Source organism: Salarias fasciatus, chromosome 18, assembly GCF_902148845.1.
Source record: "Salarias fasciatus chromosome 18, fSalaFa1.1, whole genome shotgun sequence".
NCBI classification, from domain to species: Eukaryota; Metazoa; Chordata; class Actinopteri; order Blenniiformes; family Blenniidae; genus Salarias; species Salarias fasciatus.
Genome location: NC_043762.1, coordinates 2,284,881 through 2,301,073, shown reverse-complemented (window position 1 = coordinate 2,301,073; position 16,193 = coordinate 2,284,881). Strand labels below are relative to the sequence as shown.

Here is a 16,193-nt window from a genome sequence, read left to right as displayed (position 1 = left end):
AGGGATAGGTAGATCTGTGTATCATCTGCATAACAGTGGAAGTTAAAGCGATACGTCAACATTTTGGCAAATTGGCCCGTTTAGCGCAACTCCTTAGTCATTTCGAACAGCATACTTACTTTTTTCGGGACGGCCACAATGGAAGTGGATGGTATTTTTGTTCCCCCTCGTCAAACTCATCAAATACACAATCCAACAACCCCAAAACACTTTGGTGGACACGTTATAATCCACACATTCACTACGCTGTGGAACACCAACGAATAATATTGTAGCGTTACGACACTGAAGCAAATACTGGGAACTACTTTTTCTTTTGAGATCACTACGCCCAGACGCCATGTTTAGTAAGTAGTTCCGTCTTAGCAATCTTCGCATAAACAACTCAATCTGGTCATTTTGCATTAATATTCCACAGTGTAGTGAATGTGTGGATTATAACATGACCACCAAAGTGTTTTGGGGTTGTTGGATTGTGTATTTGATGAGTTTGACGAGGGGGAACAAAAATACCGTTCACCTCCATTGTGTCCGTCCCGAAAACCTTCCCCGACTCACCTCTGGATAAACAACAGCTCGCCTCACAAAAAAAGTAAGTATGCTGTTCCAAATGACTAAGGAGTTGCGCTCAATGGGCCAATTTGTCAAAATGTGGAAGTATCGCTTTAATGGAGTGTTTCCTGATGATGTTCCTACAGGAAGCATGTATAATGTGAAGAGTATAGGTTCTAAAACAGAACCCTGTGGAACTCCATATTTAACTGCAGTGTGAGCTGAAGAGTCATTGTGAACATTAACACAGTGGAACCTGTCTGTTAAATATGATGGAAGCCAGTTTAATGCTGAACCTTTAATCCCAACAGTATATTCTAGTTTCTGCAGTAGAATATCAGGATCAACAGTGTGGAATGCAGCACTGAGATCTAACAGGACCAGAACAGAGACCAGAACAGGGACCAGAACAGGACCAGAACAGGGACCAGAACAGGGACCAGAACAGGGACCAGAACAGAGACCAGAACAGGGACCAGAACAGGACCAGAACAGGGACCAGAACAGAGACCAGAACAGGACCAGAACAGGACCAGAACAGGGACCAGAACAGGGACCAGAACAGGACCAGAACAGGGACCAGAACAGGGACCAGAACAGGACCAGAACAGGACCAGAACAGGACCAGAACAGGGACCAGAACAGGACCAGAACAGGACCAGAACAGAGACCAGAACAGGGACCAGAACAGGGACCAGAACAGGACCAGAACAGAGACCAGAACAGGGACCAGAACAGGGCCAGAACAGAGACCAGAACAGGGACCAGAACAGGACCAGAACAGGACCAGAACAGGACCAGAACAGGACCAGAACAGGGACCAGAACAGGACCAGAACAGAGACCAGTCCTCTATCTGAGGCTGTGAGAAGATCATTAGTAACTTTTACCAGAGCTGTCTCTGTGCTGTGATGAGCTCTGAACCTGACTGAAAAGACTCAAAAAGGTTGTTATATAAATGGTCTCAAAGCTGACTTCAACAGCTTTCTCTAGGATTTTAGAAATAAAGGGAAGGTTGGATACTGGTCTGTAACTTGTTAGAACACCTGGATCAAGGGTGGCTTTTTGAGGAGAGGTTTAATAACAGAACCTTAAAGGCCTGTGGAACATAGCCTGTTTCTAAGGATAAGTTGATCTGATCTAATGTTGATGTACTGATCAGGGGGAAAATGTCTTTAACCAGTCCTGTTGGGATTGGATCTGATGTACAAGTTGTAGGTTTAGGTGAGGCCACAATTGAGGATAACTCCGAGAATTCAATCGGCTGGAAGCTAAGTAGTTGTGACTCAGATTCAACTGACAGGTCTGAGGATGTGGTTGATTGGTCTGTGAACACTTTGGGGAGAGTGCTTTCAATTTTATCTCTAGTGTTTATAGTTTTGTCATTAAAGAAGTTTGCTGCTGCTCAAGGTTAGAGGGATCTGAGGTTTTACAGAGCTGGGATAAACTGTTAACTGATCAATACCAACACCACAAGTGAGAACAAGAATAAGGGTGTGATTGAAATAATGAGTGGATTTATTCATCTTCTGTGTCTAAATTCTCTCAGTGTCATGATAAAGTCACCCACCATGATCATTGTATCTGAACTCAGTAATAACTTGGAGAGAAAGTCTGAGAATTCAGATAAAACCTCAGAATATGGAGCTGGAGGATGATACCACAAATAGAACTGAATTCTGGGTTTTCCAGTCAGAGTGCACAAGGTTCATGGAGAGATTTTCAGAGGATTTGAGGATGATTTCAGGTCTGGACAGAAATTAGATTACAGATTAGTAAGATTAGACTTTTAGATGGAGGCTCTTCCTCCTCCACCAGTTTCCCCAGGAAAATGATCATCACTATACAGTGACGGTTGCTTCATTAGGCAGAGATATTCTAGGCTGAGAGATCGGACATTTAAGAGTCCCCATTGGATTATTCTGAGTTTTTGTTCTGCTATAGAGACAGTTTTGATTTGAATGATATTTCTGAGATGAACTAATCTATTATTGGATTCAGTTTGTCATCAATAAAATGGGAATAGAATCAAAATAAATTTGAATATAAAATAAAATAAAATTCAAATGTCATTATCCCCACAAGTATTTTCCCCCAGTCAAAGGTATGGCTATAAGTGCTCTTTAAGTGTGGCATTCTTTTGATATTTATGAAAAAACGTACAGAGGACTGAGGAAAAGTTACAGTCTCCTTGTGAGTCATGCAAATAATGACTTATTCGGACCTGCTTTTCAGCTGTGTAGTTGCAGAAATATCATATTTTTATACCTTTCTTAGACTTGCTTTGATTCTTTTCTAATTTTTTTCAATAATTTAAAGTCACAAATTGGAAAACCCTTGCACTGTTTTGAGTGAATCCTCACTCAGATGCTTTTGTCAGTTTCCGTATCCCTGGTGAAGAGTCCTCGTGTTGTTACACGGCTCTGCCATAGAGGGCGCCGTGCGGCGAGAACGCGTCTGTGAGTGGCCGGCCCGTGTGAAGAAGAAGAAGACGAAGAAGAAACAGAGCCTGGAGCGGCGACAGAAACAGGAACAGAAACGGACGGTCGGTGAACCTGGCAAACCGTTCATATTTCAACATGAACAGACGCTTTTAGTGCGTGTGATCCAGTCCGCAGAACAGACCCCGCGCGAGCCGAGGCCGCAGACAGCTGGACAGCAGGACGGTAAGCCTGCTTTGACTGGACGGGAATAATATGGCGAAGCTAAGCTAACAGACCGTCAGTTTAAGCTGGTCTCTGTCGGTGATCCGCTAAAATACCGACTGACGCATCAATTCTGCTCTGGAAGACGAGCTGGATCTGAAAGGGGGTACAATCCTCACAGGTTTATTTGATTTTCCTGGGATGGAGCAGTTCGAAGCGCCCAGTGAGGGACGAGGAAGCTGCATCCTGGTGTAGAGCTGCTCTCGCTGCAGGATTTTCCTCATTGGCGTGAACCTTGTGATACTGCAGTCCAGATCAGATCAGAGGTTAGGGTTAGATCAGATCAGAGGAAACACAACAGCCTGCTTAACGTCAACATGCTGCAAATCACGATCAATTTTAACACCGATGATCATCCTGCTGCAGCCCGTCTAGGGCTGCTGAGCTGTTGTTGTTTCTTCAACTGATTTTTCTTAACGTTTTCAGATAATAAAAAAAAAACACACACACACCAACAACTGCAACAAAGCAGGATAGAAAATAGAAAAACAACATAAAACTGCTAAAATCAGTGTGGGAGTTCATTCATATTGTCCATTCAAACTTAGATTTGTGAACCAAGTGTTTTAAGCCTTTTCAAAGCCTTTCGTCGCTTTATTTGGTTCCAAATGGAGTCCATTTCTATTCAGATTGCCTCAGATGATGTTTCATCTTTTCCATCGTACAGATTTATTCTACAGTCTCTTTCCGATTACTCTGGAAAGGAGGATCAACAATACTGTTTCTTTGGCTGTGTTTTGTACATTATCAATGACAGTATTGATATTACACAGATATAGTTCCATATAACTCATAGCAAGGGATGTACAGTATATTGGCATTGATATCCGTATCGACCTCTATCGGTCCCTTTTTAGCATATCGGCATCAGCCCAAAAGTAAAACTGGTCCGATTTGAGTTTAAGGTCAAGTAATGAACCAAAACCCTGTCTAATAACTATTCAGGTGATGTATGTTCATGGCTTTTGTGTTAGTTTTGCATAAAGAGGTTAATGTCTGTATTTCCATGGTGAGGCTGATGCAGCAGCAGGCAGCGTTTCCTTCACTTCAAAGCTTTGAATAAATGTCTTGCATGATGTATCGTAGTGCCACAAACATTGCTGTATGGTTCACTGTGTTAATGCCATGCGAGGCTCAATTTTACATTTTGATCCTTAAATATAGACGAGTTGACAAATAATTTTCATTAGTCATCAAAACTCTAACCAGTTTCCAGTCATGAGGAAGCAACATGCATCAGTAAGGTTGGTTTCGTTCTGTGTTTTCTGTGGAGACGATGAAGTTCTTTATCATTTATCAACAAGTTTTTTTTTGTGGTTCTAACTTTTGATCCATTTTTCCTTCTAATTTGAACCATTTGAAACTGTTGAAAGTTTCCTCAATAGTAACACCATAATCACCAACTGTTGATCTCACTCCACTTTCTTTTGTTTTTAAACGTACAAATGAACTGTTGTGACAGAAATTAATTCTTAAAAAAAAATTTAGAACCACAAAACTGAAAATAAAGTCAAGCCAGAGACCTTAACATCCTCTAAATGAGTGTATTTTCTGCGAAGCATATGGCTGTACTTTCCCTCAGGTCAGGCAGACACTTCAAAGCTTTTCAAGGTTGCTTTCATTCAGTATTAACAATACAGTGAACATGAAAATAAATGTTGCAGGCTGTTGGTGGACAGAGGAGCATCCTCACACTACGATTCACCAACATCTTGTAAATGTTTGCAGCCACGGCGATGATCACTGGTCTCTTTCCTCTTGCAGGTGCAGCAGGCTGACGTTTCTCCACCCATCCCCTCAGCATGGTGGACTACTACCAGGTGTTAGGAGTCCGGAGGGAGGCCTCTGCAGACGACATCAAGAAAGCGTGAGTTGTTCTTGGATTACTCTGAAACCATTGTTACACCGGGGGTTCCGATCCTATCGTGGCCAATGTAAGTGATTTTTGATCGATCAGGTTTCGCCAAATGTAGCCGATCTATTAGATTTTTTTTTTTGGGGTGGGGGGGCACAGCTGTCAGCTGGGAGACTCGCTGACAGTCCGCCGACAGCCCGGCTTCATGCTGCTGCTTTGTGGTTTACATCTCTGTAGTCACCGTGAGAAGAGAAGGGTCATAAAGCCCAGGAACATCAGACACACGAAATAATCTGCTCCTTCATGCTGAAAACCGTAGCGGACAGTAGCGCGCTGGAGGCTCCCTGGTCGTTACGAGGAATGTTACTGGTTCACGTCTGTGTAATCACCGTGACAGAGCCAAGAACCAAACCGCCGTCACATGATTCCATGATTTCTGCTTCTGCTCAGTGATCAGTGAGCGTTCATGTTGACACAGGAGTGTCTCTAGGTTTTTTTTTTGTTTTTGGGTAGTTGGGTTTGCCCTCAGGAGACACACAGGATGTGAGTGGATGTAGTGCACGAGCACAAAACTTTACAAGCGGCTGACAAACACTAAATGATTAGTTACTACTTGAGTGAGTTTTTTAATACAATGCAACATTGACTTGTGTCCATCTCGTCCTCAACTGCCTCATTACCGGTTTTAAAACCTGTGTGTCGGTGAAGAACCTGCTGTGCTGCTCTGACCGGGGCTTACTGTGACAGAGACTGCTTCAAATTTTATTTTATTATTGCGTATGATTCCTAAATGCCATGCAGTGTGTTGTTTAGCATAACACAACTCATGTCTGTTATGTTGTCTGTGTTCTGCTTCACAGTGGGGGAAAAAGAGAGAGAAAATGCAGCTGGGAACTTTGACTGCGTTTACAATAAAATAGAGTATTTTATACCATAGAAATACTGTGTTTGTTAAAGAGTGTTAAATTTGACTTTTAAGATGGTGCAAGAACCCTGCATTAGCATTCCAGTAGCTAAGGTGTCAGCAGTCCTGCCTTGGTGATCCAGATCTGCGTCACATGAGGACCCTCTGTGGTCAGGTGAGCCAGACGGAGCCAGTTTGGTTTTAAGTAATATAATTCTGCCGCAGGACAACAGGACGGTGTATGGAAAGACCCCCATGAGGGCTCAACCATTTATAGAGAAAAAAACTGTCCGAGTTAAGCGAGCAAAAGAAATGCTGATGGAAGTGAAGCTTTTTTCACAATAAAATATCGCTATAGCAACAGTAATGTCAGTATGGCATTGGGAAAGTATCTGAATCAACTGATGCTCAAATCTGAAAAATCTGATCACTATCGGGTCAAGAAGTGTGATTGATGCGTCCCTCGTTTAATGCCAAGTGGCTCTCACACACCACATGCTGAAAACACGACTTTATATGAGACTAATACAGCATTTGGAAAGCAAATGGAAGAGTCGGAGCTGAGCTGTTCTGGTGTCCGGTCCTCACTGCGGCCGTGCTCCTCGTGTCCCTGTGCAGGTACAGAAAGCTGGCCCTGAGGTGGCATCCTGACAAAAACCCCGAGAACAAAGAGGAGGCTGAGAAGAAGTTCAAGGAGCTGTCGGAGGCGTACGAAGTCCTGTCAGACGGTCGGTATCCCGCCTGTCAGGCGGCAGCGGGCCTAATAACGAGCACGGTTTCTTTCAGCCCAGTTAGACACACATCCTGCTGTCAGTCTGCTTCACCACTTTCCACTTTCCCCCTCAGCCAACAAGAGGAGCATCTATGACCGTTACGGCAAAGAGGGTCTGACGGGGAATAATGGAGGACGAGGTTGGTGCTGGTTTACGTTTGTCATAGTCAGAAATATGTAGAAAGAAAATGTAACAAAATGACCCATTGTCTTATTTTATGGCCTTTGAAAGCTTCAGTGTTTTTGTCCCAAAATATCAAAACTATTTCTCCGTTGTAAAGTCACGACACACACCTGACGATCTATTGTGTTTCCTGCTAAATGACTGCTTCATCGCCATGTTTCATAAAGTGGTTTTATCACAAATCTCCAAAATATCAAAGAGAGAAGCCGTTTTTTAATGGGCAGGATTGACCTGGCGTCATATAGCAGCAGAATAACCTGTTAAAGCGATACTTCAACATTTTGGCAAATTGGCCCATTTAGCGCAATTCATTAGTCATTTCGAACAGTATACTTACTTTTTTTTGTGAGGTCGAGCTGTTGTTTATTCAGAGATGAGTCGGGGAAGGTTTTCGGGACGGACACAATGGAAGTGGACGGTATTTTGGTTCCCCCTTGTCAAACTCATCAAATACACAATCCAACAACCCCAACACACTTTGGTGGGCAAATTATAATCCGTACATTCACTACGCTGTGAAATATTAATGCAAAATTACCAGATTGAGTTGTTTATGCGAAGATTGCCAAGACGGAACTACTTGTCTGGGCGTAGTGATTTCAAAAGAAAAAGTAGTTCCCAGTATTTGCTCTAGTGTCGTAACGCTACAATATTATTTGTTGGTGTTCCACAGCATAGTGAATGTTCGGATTATAATTTGCCCACCAAAGTGTTTTGGGGTTGTTGGATTGTGTATTTGATGAGTTTGACGAGGGGGAACAAAAATACCGTCCACTTCCATTGTGTCCGTCCCGAAAACCTTCCCCGACTCATCTCTGAATAAACAACAGCTCGCCCTCACAAAAAAAAGTAAGTATACTGTTCGAAATGACTAATGAATTGCGCTAAATGGGCCAATTTGCCAAAATGTTGAAGTATCGCTTTAATACCTGTGTCTATGTCTTCGATTTCATTTTTCTGCGATGACATTTGTATTGTATTTAATTTTGGGGATATGAAGAATTTCACAGTGTTCTTTTAAAACCCTTTGAATTCTTCAAATACTACAACGAAACACTTGTGGAAAATCCTTTTTCAGTTTCAAAAACTTGAGCTGCATTATACACAAAGAAATAACCAATTATGTCTTTTTGGTTCTTGTTTCCAAGAAAAACTGAATTCTTGACAGTTTCAACATGTCAGTTCCCAACATTTCATCAAACCGATCTGTTAGAAGTTTTTAATGGCTTTTGTAGGATTTGTTAAGAAGACCTCAGACTGTTTCACAATGCAGTATTTCACAAACCATTTTGTGTAAATATGTGTGTGAAGCTGGACGCTGTTTGTGATTTTGCACGGTTTTGTTTCCCGTCTCTTGTTTCAGGGGGACGTTTTCACAACGGCGATCATTTCCACGAGCAGTTCACATTCCGTAACCCAGAAGACGTCTTCAGGGAATTCTTCGGCGGCAGAGACCCGTTTGCCGACTTGTTTGGTGAGATGAGGAGTGAAGCAGCTGCTGCAGCAGCGACACCCCGGTGGCTCCTCCGTCCGGTTCCTCCGGTGACCTCCGTCTCCCCGCAGGTCCCGATCCCTTCAGCGAGGATCCGTTCTTCGGCAGTGGGCGGCGGCACCAGAGCCGGGCCGGGCGCAGTCGAACGGGGAGCTCGTTTTATGGGGGGTTTGTTGGTTTTCCTCCCTTCGGCGCTGGATTCCCACCTTTTGATCCAGGTAAGAGCTGCCGATGCCGCCAGTGTCAGACTCACTTCAGCCTCAACTCTGTCGGCCTGACTCTCGGCGCTGTCCGTCTCAGGCTTCGGCTCGTTCGGCACCATGAGCCCCATGGGCCACATGAGCCCCATGGGCCACATGGGCCACATGGCGACCATGGGCAGTCTGGGAGGGGCGGGCTTCACCTCCTTCTCTTCAACCTCGTTTGGAGGAGGCGGCGGCGGCGGCGGCGGAGGAGGAGGGAGCATGGGCAACTTCCGCTCTGTGTCCACGTCCACCAAGATCATCAACGGCAGGAAGATCACCACTAAAAGGTACTTTAAAAAAGAAAGTCTAAATATTAAGTTCCTTTTTTGATGCTTTTTTTTTAAAGTCCATTTCAAAACTCCCCGGGGAATTGTACAAATAAAATGAATGAAACATAAGTGGTTAAAAACATTCCAAAATGGTAAGACACAAAAGTAAAACATCATGCTATAAAAAACTGAAAGCTGTTTAACACTTTTTTTTCCTTTTTCTTGTGTTGGTTTAATTCATGACCACAGTGAGCTTTTGCTGCAGACTTCCAGCTTTAGTTCAGTGGGTTGAAGGAAAACATTCCATGAAGTTGTCTGCAGCAAAAGCTTTTCTTTTAATCACAGTCCCTTCGTTTCAGGAGCTCAAAGGTAAGTGGACTCGTTAAATAACTGAGAATAAAGAGTTCATCTCTGGTCCTCGGTTGGAAACCCTTTGGCGTTTCCTCCTTTTTGAATCTCTGCCAGGTTTTCTCTGCAGCTGATTGTCTTTCAGCCTTTCTGACCACAGTTTAGTCTTTAACTCTTGTCTTTTGTTCAGTTGGGTTGAGATTGTTGAAGAATGTTGTACTTCTGGAGAAACTCCCGCGCTGCCTCGGCTCTATGTTTTGGGTCGTCGGCCTCGTCGCCTTTCCTGCTCTTGGCTGGATTTGAGGATTTGAGCAGACGGTGTCTGAACTCCTGTCCTGTGTCAGGTCGTCAGTGGACAGTCACACCGTGGCCTCCGCCATGTTGGACACATGATGTGGAATTGTTTGGGTTGTGAGCTGCTCCACGTCTGCTCCAGACCATTTCCTTGCCGTCATTCTGGTCGATGTTGATCTTAGTTCAACCAGTGTTCTCCCTGCTGGCTTTTTTAAGATTTTATTTTTATTTTTTTTCATTAGCCTCTCTTTGGTTGGCACTTTGCGCTGTATTTACCGTCAAGCAGTCGTCTCCTTGTGGCCGACGGGGACATTGACACACTGACCTCTTGGGGAGTGTTGCTCTGTTGTGAAGGAGTTTCTCTTCACCGTGGAAACGTTCTGCGATCACGATTCTCTTGCGTTTCTTTCTTTCTTTCTCAGGTCAGCTGCAGGTTTTTCCTCTCATAATATTGAAGCGAGGTTTCTGTTGTTGGAGTCGAAGGCCGGCTTGTTTCACCTGCATGGAAAGCTCCTTCGAGCACAGTCCTCCATTGTTCGGCAGAGGATGAGTTGAATTACAGTGATCAGTGTGATCTGGGCAGCGACAACCAATGGAGCTGAAACGGGTCGCCTGGAGTAAACCGCCGAGTGTTCGTCCTCAAACCCTAACAGACACCGTCCCTCCTGTCAGAGACACACAGCTCCGGGGGGGACAGCCCCGTCTTTCCTCTCTGCTCATCTGCTTTCAGGATTCAAGGCTTTCCATTGTCCTCGGTACAAGCACTGGCCGTGTAAGGCTCGCCCACTGTGGGTGCATAGTCTTTGTCTTTGGCCCTTTTTGACTTGTGTTTGTAATAATCTGTAGATTCGGTGCAGCTAACTCACCATTGTCCTTCAGCATCCTGCTGGCGAAGGCTTTCTGTCACTTCCTCTCCGTTGGTGAAAAGTGCCTGTTAAATCTGTCAGACCACTGAGGAAACGAGCTCCAGATGTCAGATTAACACCAATAAATGTTGGTTCTCATGTCCGCCTCTCCGGTGTGTGAAGGACTGATCGGTGTTTGTTTCTCCCGGCAGGATCGTGGAGAACGGTCAGGAGCGGGTGGAGGTGGAGGAGGACGGCCGGCTGCGCTCATTAACCATCAACGGCAAAGAGCAGCTGCTGCGGCTGGAGCACAAGTGAAGAGTGTGTGAAGCTCTGCTGGAGAAGTGTTACCTCAGCACAAGCACCCCGACAAACGAGCTCCTTCAGAAGGAATGGGGAAAAAAAAAAGCAACAAAAAGTCGAGGCAGCAGAGCTCCGTTCTCCGTCTGATGTACATACCTGAGTTGTGTTCATTCCCTTGCCCCCCCCCCCCCCCCCCCCCCCCCCCCCCCCCCCCCCCCGCTGACTCGCATTGTGACTGGAGGCTCCACCGGAGCAGCCGGATGCGGACTCCTCTATGCATTCTGTCGGTGTGTTTCTGAGCTGGAGCTGTCGTTCTGTCTGGGCTCAGGGTGGTGTTTTCCTTTCAGTGTTTGGGACCACAGTGTTGTTCTGATGTTCTGAGATGACCAGACCTCTCTCACTACCTTCCTGTATGCACTCCGCCGTGTGCAGGCAGCGCACGCTGCCCTCACTCCAATAAACATGGTCTTTTTTTTTTTTTTTTTTTTTTTTTGGCTTTTTCATCCAAATTTTTAAAAAAAAGACAGTGGGCCGGGATCACTGAAGTGATCTCTGTCGCCCTGTTTATTGTGTTTAACATCTTCCTAGTGACTTTTTTTTAATCTTTAAATAAAACAATGCTGGTAGAATGAGTTATGCAATTTTATATGTTCTAATACTTCTGTCTTTTTTGTTTATTTAAATACGCATGTACATCTGTTGATGAGTCTTAATGTTAAAGCTGCATTATAATGCACACAGGATGGAAGGCATTGTATAAATGATATATGAATAGAGAAGGAGTTTTGTGTACTTTGTAAACCAATAAATCTTGAGTTTTGTCCTGTTTTCAGGATACTGAAATATTGACGTCTCCTTTCTGAGTAAAGGTGGTTTTCTGCACTGGGGACACCGTCTGTTTCCTGGAGTGGGCCGTCAAAAGGACAAAATGCTTTTAAACGGTTAAACAAACTGCAGACATGGTTTCGCTTCAGGAGACTCACCAGGACGGGCCTCGGAGCTCATCCTGAGTGAACACTTTGCCTTTGCTGAGCAGATGACCGCCAGGTATCGCTCACAATCCAGATTTTTTTTTTTTTTTTTTTTTTTACTGATTTAATAACTTCATTTTTTTTTAATTTCACATGAATGAGTACAAATCATATATTTCATTTTGGCGAGACGCTAAAGCAACATTCAAAACTCTCACACCAAGGCCAACAGCTACCAGGTAAATGTCCCATGAACCACGAGAGCCTCCAGGAAGAAGGCCGACGCCCCCGCCTGAGCATTAAAACCGACTTAAGCAGTGGATCAGTTACCATGGCGACCGTATCAGTGAGTCTAACCCGCCTGCCGTCAGGTGTTCCTGAAAGTGATTATATCCGCTCGGATACGGACCTGCAGCAGCTGTCGCCTCCTGTGTAACCTGCTCCGTGGTGTTGAGCTGAATAATTCAGGCAGTCGTGAAGCCGAGAGCTGATTTCAAACCCCCGAAGAGCCGAGCTACACTCCCGATCAGCAGGCCTTTCAAAGCTATTTATCCTACAGAAGCTCATCACCGGCAGATTTTCCCAAAGATCTGTCACAGTGAAACCTGCAAATACTACTCGGAAAATTAGAATACCATGTAAAAGTTGCTTTATTCAGGCAGTTCCATGTAAAAGATGAAACCAATACAAAGTGAGATATCTAAAGCATTTATTTGTTGTAAGTTTGCTGATCATGATTGACGGCTCGTTAAAATCTCAAACTCAAAAACTCAGAAATTTTGTAATATGTACATTTCCTTTAAAGCTGAGTTAAACTAATGAATTCCATCATCACTTCTACAACTTCCACGAAAAGTCGGAAGATCTGATCAATACTATAATTTGATCCACCCAGTTAGGAATTAATCTGTCTGCCACTGAGTTCTACAAATTAATCCATTTTAAGACCTGATCAATTATAATCCTAATCAGTTCCTCAATGGAATTAATTCTGAAATTCAACACAAAATCAGTTGTTAGACCTGATCAGTTTCACAGCTTCATCCGTTTTCTGATCGGTCGGAGGAGTTGTGGTTAAGGCCACTACAGACTAAGATTCAGTCCATCCAGTCCTGTCGGTGGATCCTCCATCTGTGATCTGTGATATATGATTCATGGGATCCTATATCTCATCCTATTCTCGTCCTGTCCGTTCTGCGTCATGTATATTAATGGCTGATTGGTATCAGGAGTTTGGCCAGGATTTTGCTGAGGTCTGCAGAGACGCCGCAGGACACACTACCCGACCTGCCGGACTGCAGAGAGCTGCTCCGGACTCTGGTCCAGGACTCACGGAGCCACTCACATGGCGTCCTCACGGCTGATTTATCAGTAATTACTTTTATTTCAGAGTTCAAACTGTGAGTAAAGGGAGAGCTCACGTGGACGCAGATGCAGACATTCACACTTATGGATACATTCATCACTAATTATATGATTTTGAACTATGGGGGATTACCTGGAGAAAACCAATGCCAAAAAAAAAAAAAAATGCAAGAACAATGTCTGTATAAGAAAAAACTGAGATTGGTTGTGGTTTCACTCAGAAAGATTCAGTCATCTTTACCTGGCAGCTGGTTTTCTGGATATTCAAAGTGAGATTTTTCTAATTCTAGTATTGGGAGCAGATAAAACACATTCCTTCTGTTTTCAGTCATAAGGAATTAGAAAATTCAGTTTGTATTTCTAGTGGTTGCGGGTCATACACAGTGAGGAGTAACAAGAAGCCACCTTCAAATTAAAAGCATCAGAACTTTATCTGAGGCTGTCTGCGGTCCCCGGGACACCAGACACACCATCTGTGAACCCAGGCGACAAAAGACTCTGCTGTCTGACGGGGAGTCAGATTTAATGAAAGTAGAAATGGAAGTAAAGACAGACAGATCTTTGGTCTCTAATTCAAGCTTCCATCTTCAAGTGGCCATGGTGAATCACCTGTGACTTCCTGTGAAACTCTCAAGACGCCAGCGACCACGATGAGAACTGTTGAGACACAATAAAGCTCAAGGTTTATTGAAATAAAAAAAAAAAATCTTCTCAACAAACACAACTTCACATTTTATGAGGCGCGCCGGAGATTCATGGATCTGACTGAACTGCATCACCTTCAGCTGGAATCTGGTCAAAAAGCTTCAGCATGTCCGTCCTCTTCCTCTCCTTTCACTCTGTCATCACTCCGCTGGCTGCTTCCCAATGTTGGAAAAGCAGCTAATTGGCCCATTGCAGTGTTTCCTCAGCTACCTTGAAGTGTGATCTGCTGTTGTGTGTTTTTCCTCCACATTCAGAGTGCAGTAACTCTGAGCTGCAGACTCTCCTGTGATTGTTGCTGTGCTTTGCACTGTCATGATTCATCCACTTAGTCTGAATGGAGGCAGACGTGCACTGAAATGTGCCTCAATTAAATGTGTCATCAATAAAAATCTCATTCCAGACCGCCTCAACATTGAAAGGATGTTATGAAGTCGAACTATTTTGAATCTGCTTGCTTGGATTTTAACTTGTCAGAATAAAAACAATGTACACATTTCAGAATAAAATAAATGCCCATTACACGATGCTTATTCATTCAGTGTTTGGAGATCTGCAGTGACCAGAGGCTCTGAAAGAACGAACCTTCCACACTCAACACCTCACATCCACAAACCTGAAGTTAACTTGTTTTTCCACAATTTGCACATTAGCAGTAAATAATTTTATCGTCCAAATATTGAAGGAAAGCTGGCCACAGACCTGTTTTCATTATCCGAGTGTTCAGTGTGTCACATGCTGACGGGACTGTCTCCATTATTGCCTGAAGAATACCAACTGCTTCAAAAGTAAACCAACAGTTTTCACAAACATCTGTGCAGAAGGCTTCAGCTGGTGTGTTCTGTTCATCCCAGCTCTTACCTGCTCTTGTTTCTGCTCTTTTCACTGAATTCCCTCTGCACTCACTGTGCTTCCAGTAGAGTTCAGTGACTCAAACTGCCTGATCATTGTTTAGCAGCTCTCAGGACAGGAAGAGGAGCCACCTACTGATGGAGCGCAAAGCTGCAACCAACCCACATTCCTCTGTTAAATACAGGTGAGACTGTCCAGCTCAGACTCGCTCACACCGAGCAAACACTATCCTCACAGTTCCTTTATTCTATTCTTTTTAAATGCATTTATAATTCTGAAACCATGAGTTTGAGCTGAGGGAGCTGAAGAAAAAGACATCCACTGTCACAGTTCATGTTCTTCTTTTTTTTTTTTTTTTTTTTTTTTTGAGTCAGAGTCCATGTTTGACTGTGGTTTTCTGATGTCTTTCACCTGTGACTCTGGCTTTTGATTCTTTCGGCTTTTTGGCTTTACCATGAACAGTGGCAGCATCCTGCACTCTGACTCTTCATCTCATGACTCAAACACAACATTTACTTTATACTGGGGGTGAAAGTAGCTCAGAGGGTAGAGCCTCATGGTAGACCAGAGTCTCATAACTGGAAGGTTGGCGGTTTGATCCCCACTCCCGCAGTCGTAAAACTGACGTGTCCTTGGGCAAGACACTTCACCCACCTTGCCTAAGACGGTGCAGACTGGCAGCCTCGCTCCGTCAGTCTGCCCCAGGGCAGCTGTGGCTACAGCAGCAGCTTACCACCACCCAGTATGGAGAGAATGAAGAATGCAATGTAAAGTGTCTTTGAGTGTCCAGTAAAGCGCTATTTAAAACCAATGCATTATTATTATTATGTTATTATCGACAAGTACAATTTACTCTAAAACTGCATGTTTTTAAATTTAGTACAATGGTTTTAAATATGATATTTCATGGCTGGGATGTGAAATGTACAATTAGAATAACTTTAATAATTTTCATTCTTCAAAACTTTATGTGGAATACATTTTACAAGGGCGTGATTTATTGTTTATATTTGTTTTGTGATTATTAGTTACAACTTGTAATTGTGTTCTTTGGATTTTTGTTTCCAGTGTTAAAGTGATTGTAATAATGGGCTCCAATTTACTGCACTAATTTGCTTTATAAACTCAACAACTTGTTGTGTTTTGTGTCTGTTGTGTTTCTAGTTGAACTGTAAAAAGATTGAAGAATGTTTCATAAACATAATTTCTTTATAAATATTTTTTCCTGCCTCCCAATCAGTGAAGCCTGTATTCCAAATGATTTTTAAGATCCTAATTTTGAATGTAATAATTCTCTTGTTTTAATTACATTGTCTTTTTTCTTTTAAACACTCTGGTTTGCTGATTTTTTGTTTTAGGAGTTTCTTTGTCTTTGTGAAGTACTTGAGTCTCCTTGCGCATGAACGGTGCTCCAGACGTAAACTTGCCTTAATAAAGACCACAGGAGGACTTGTGAAGGGCAGGTAAAGTCAGCGTGGGGCAGTTTGTGGGGTCTGGAGTCTTGTGTGTGAAGTTTCAGCTCCTCACGGAGCGACA

The 16,193-nt window shown here is 43.5% G+C and overlaps 1 protein-coding gene across 2 annotated transcripts; it reads left to right on the top strand.

Annotated features, from left to right (window-relative positions):
• Nucleotides 1–3,043: 3,043 nt before the first annotated feature.
• dnajb6a (DnaJ heat shock protein family (Hsp40) member B6a) lies at nt 3,044–10,927 on the top strand. 2 transcript variants are annotated; one of them, XM_030114690.1, is made up of 8 exons: nt 3,044–3,096; nt 5,021–5,123; nt 6,634–6,743; nt 6,862–6,927; nt 8,335–8,445; nt 8,535–8,681; nt 8,764–8,995; nt 10,677–10,927. In XM_030114690.1, exons 2-8 carry the CDS (start codon nt 5,059–5,061, stop codon nt 10,780–10,782), a joined length of 837 nt encoding a protein of 278 aa, XP_029970550.1. In that variant the 5' UTR covers nt 3,044–3,096; nt 5,021–5,058; the 3' UTR covers nt 10,783–10,927. The 2 variants fall into 2 exon arrangements, with proteins under 2 accessions (XP_029970550.1, XP_029970549.1); XM_030114689.1 differs by having other exon boundaries at nt 3,051–3,217.
• The last annotated feature ends 5,266 nt before the right edge of the window (nt 10,928–16,193 follow it).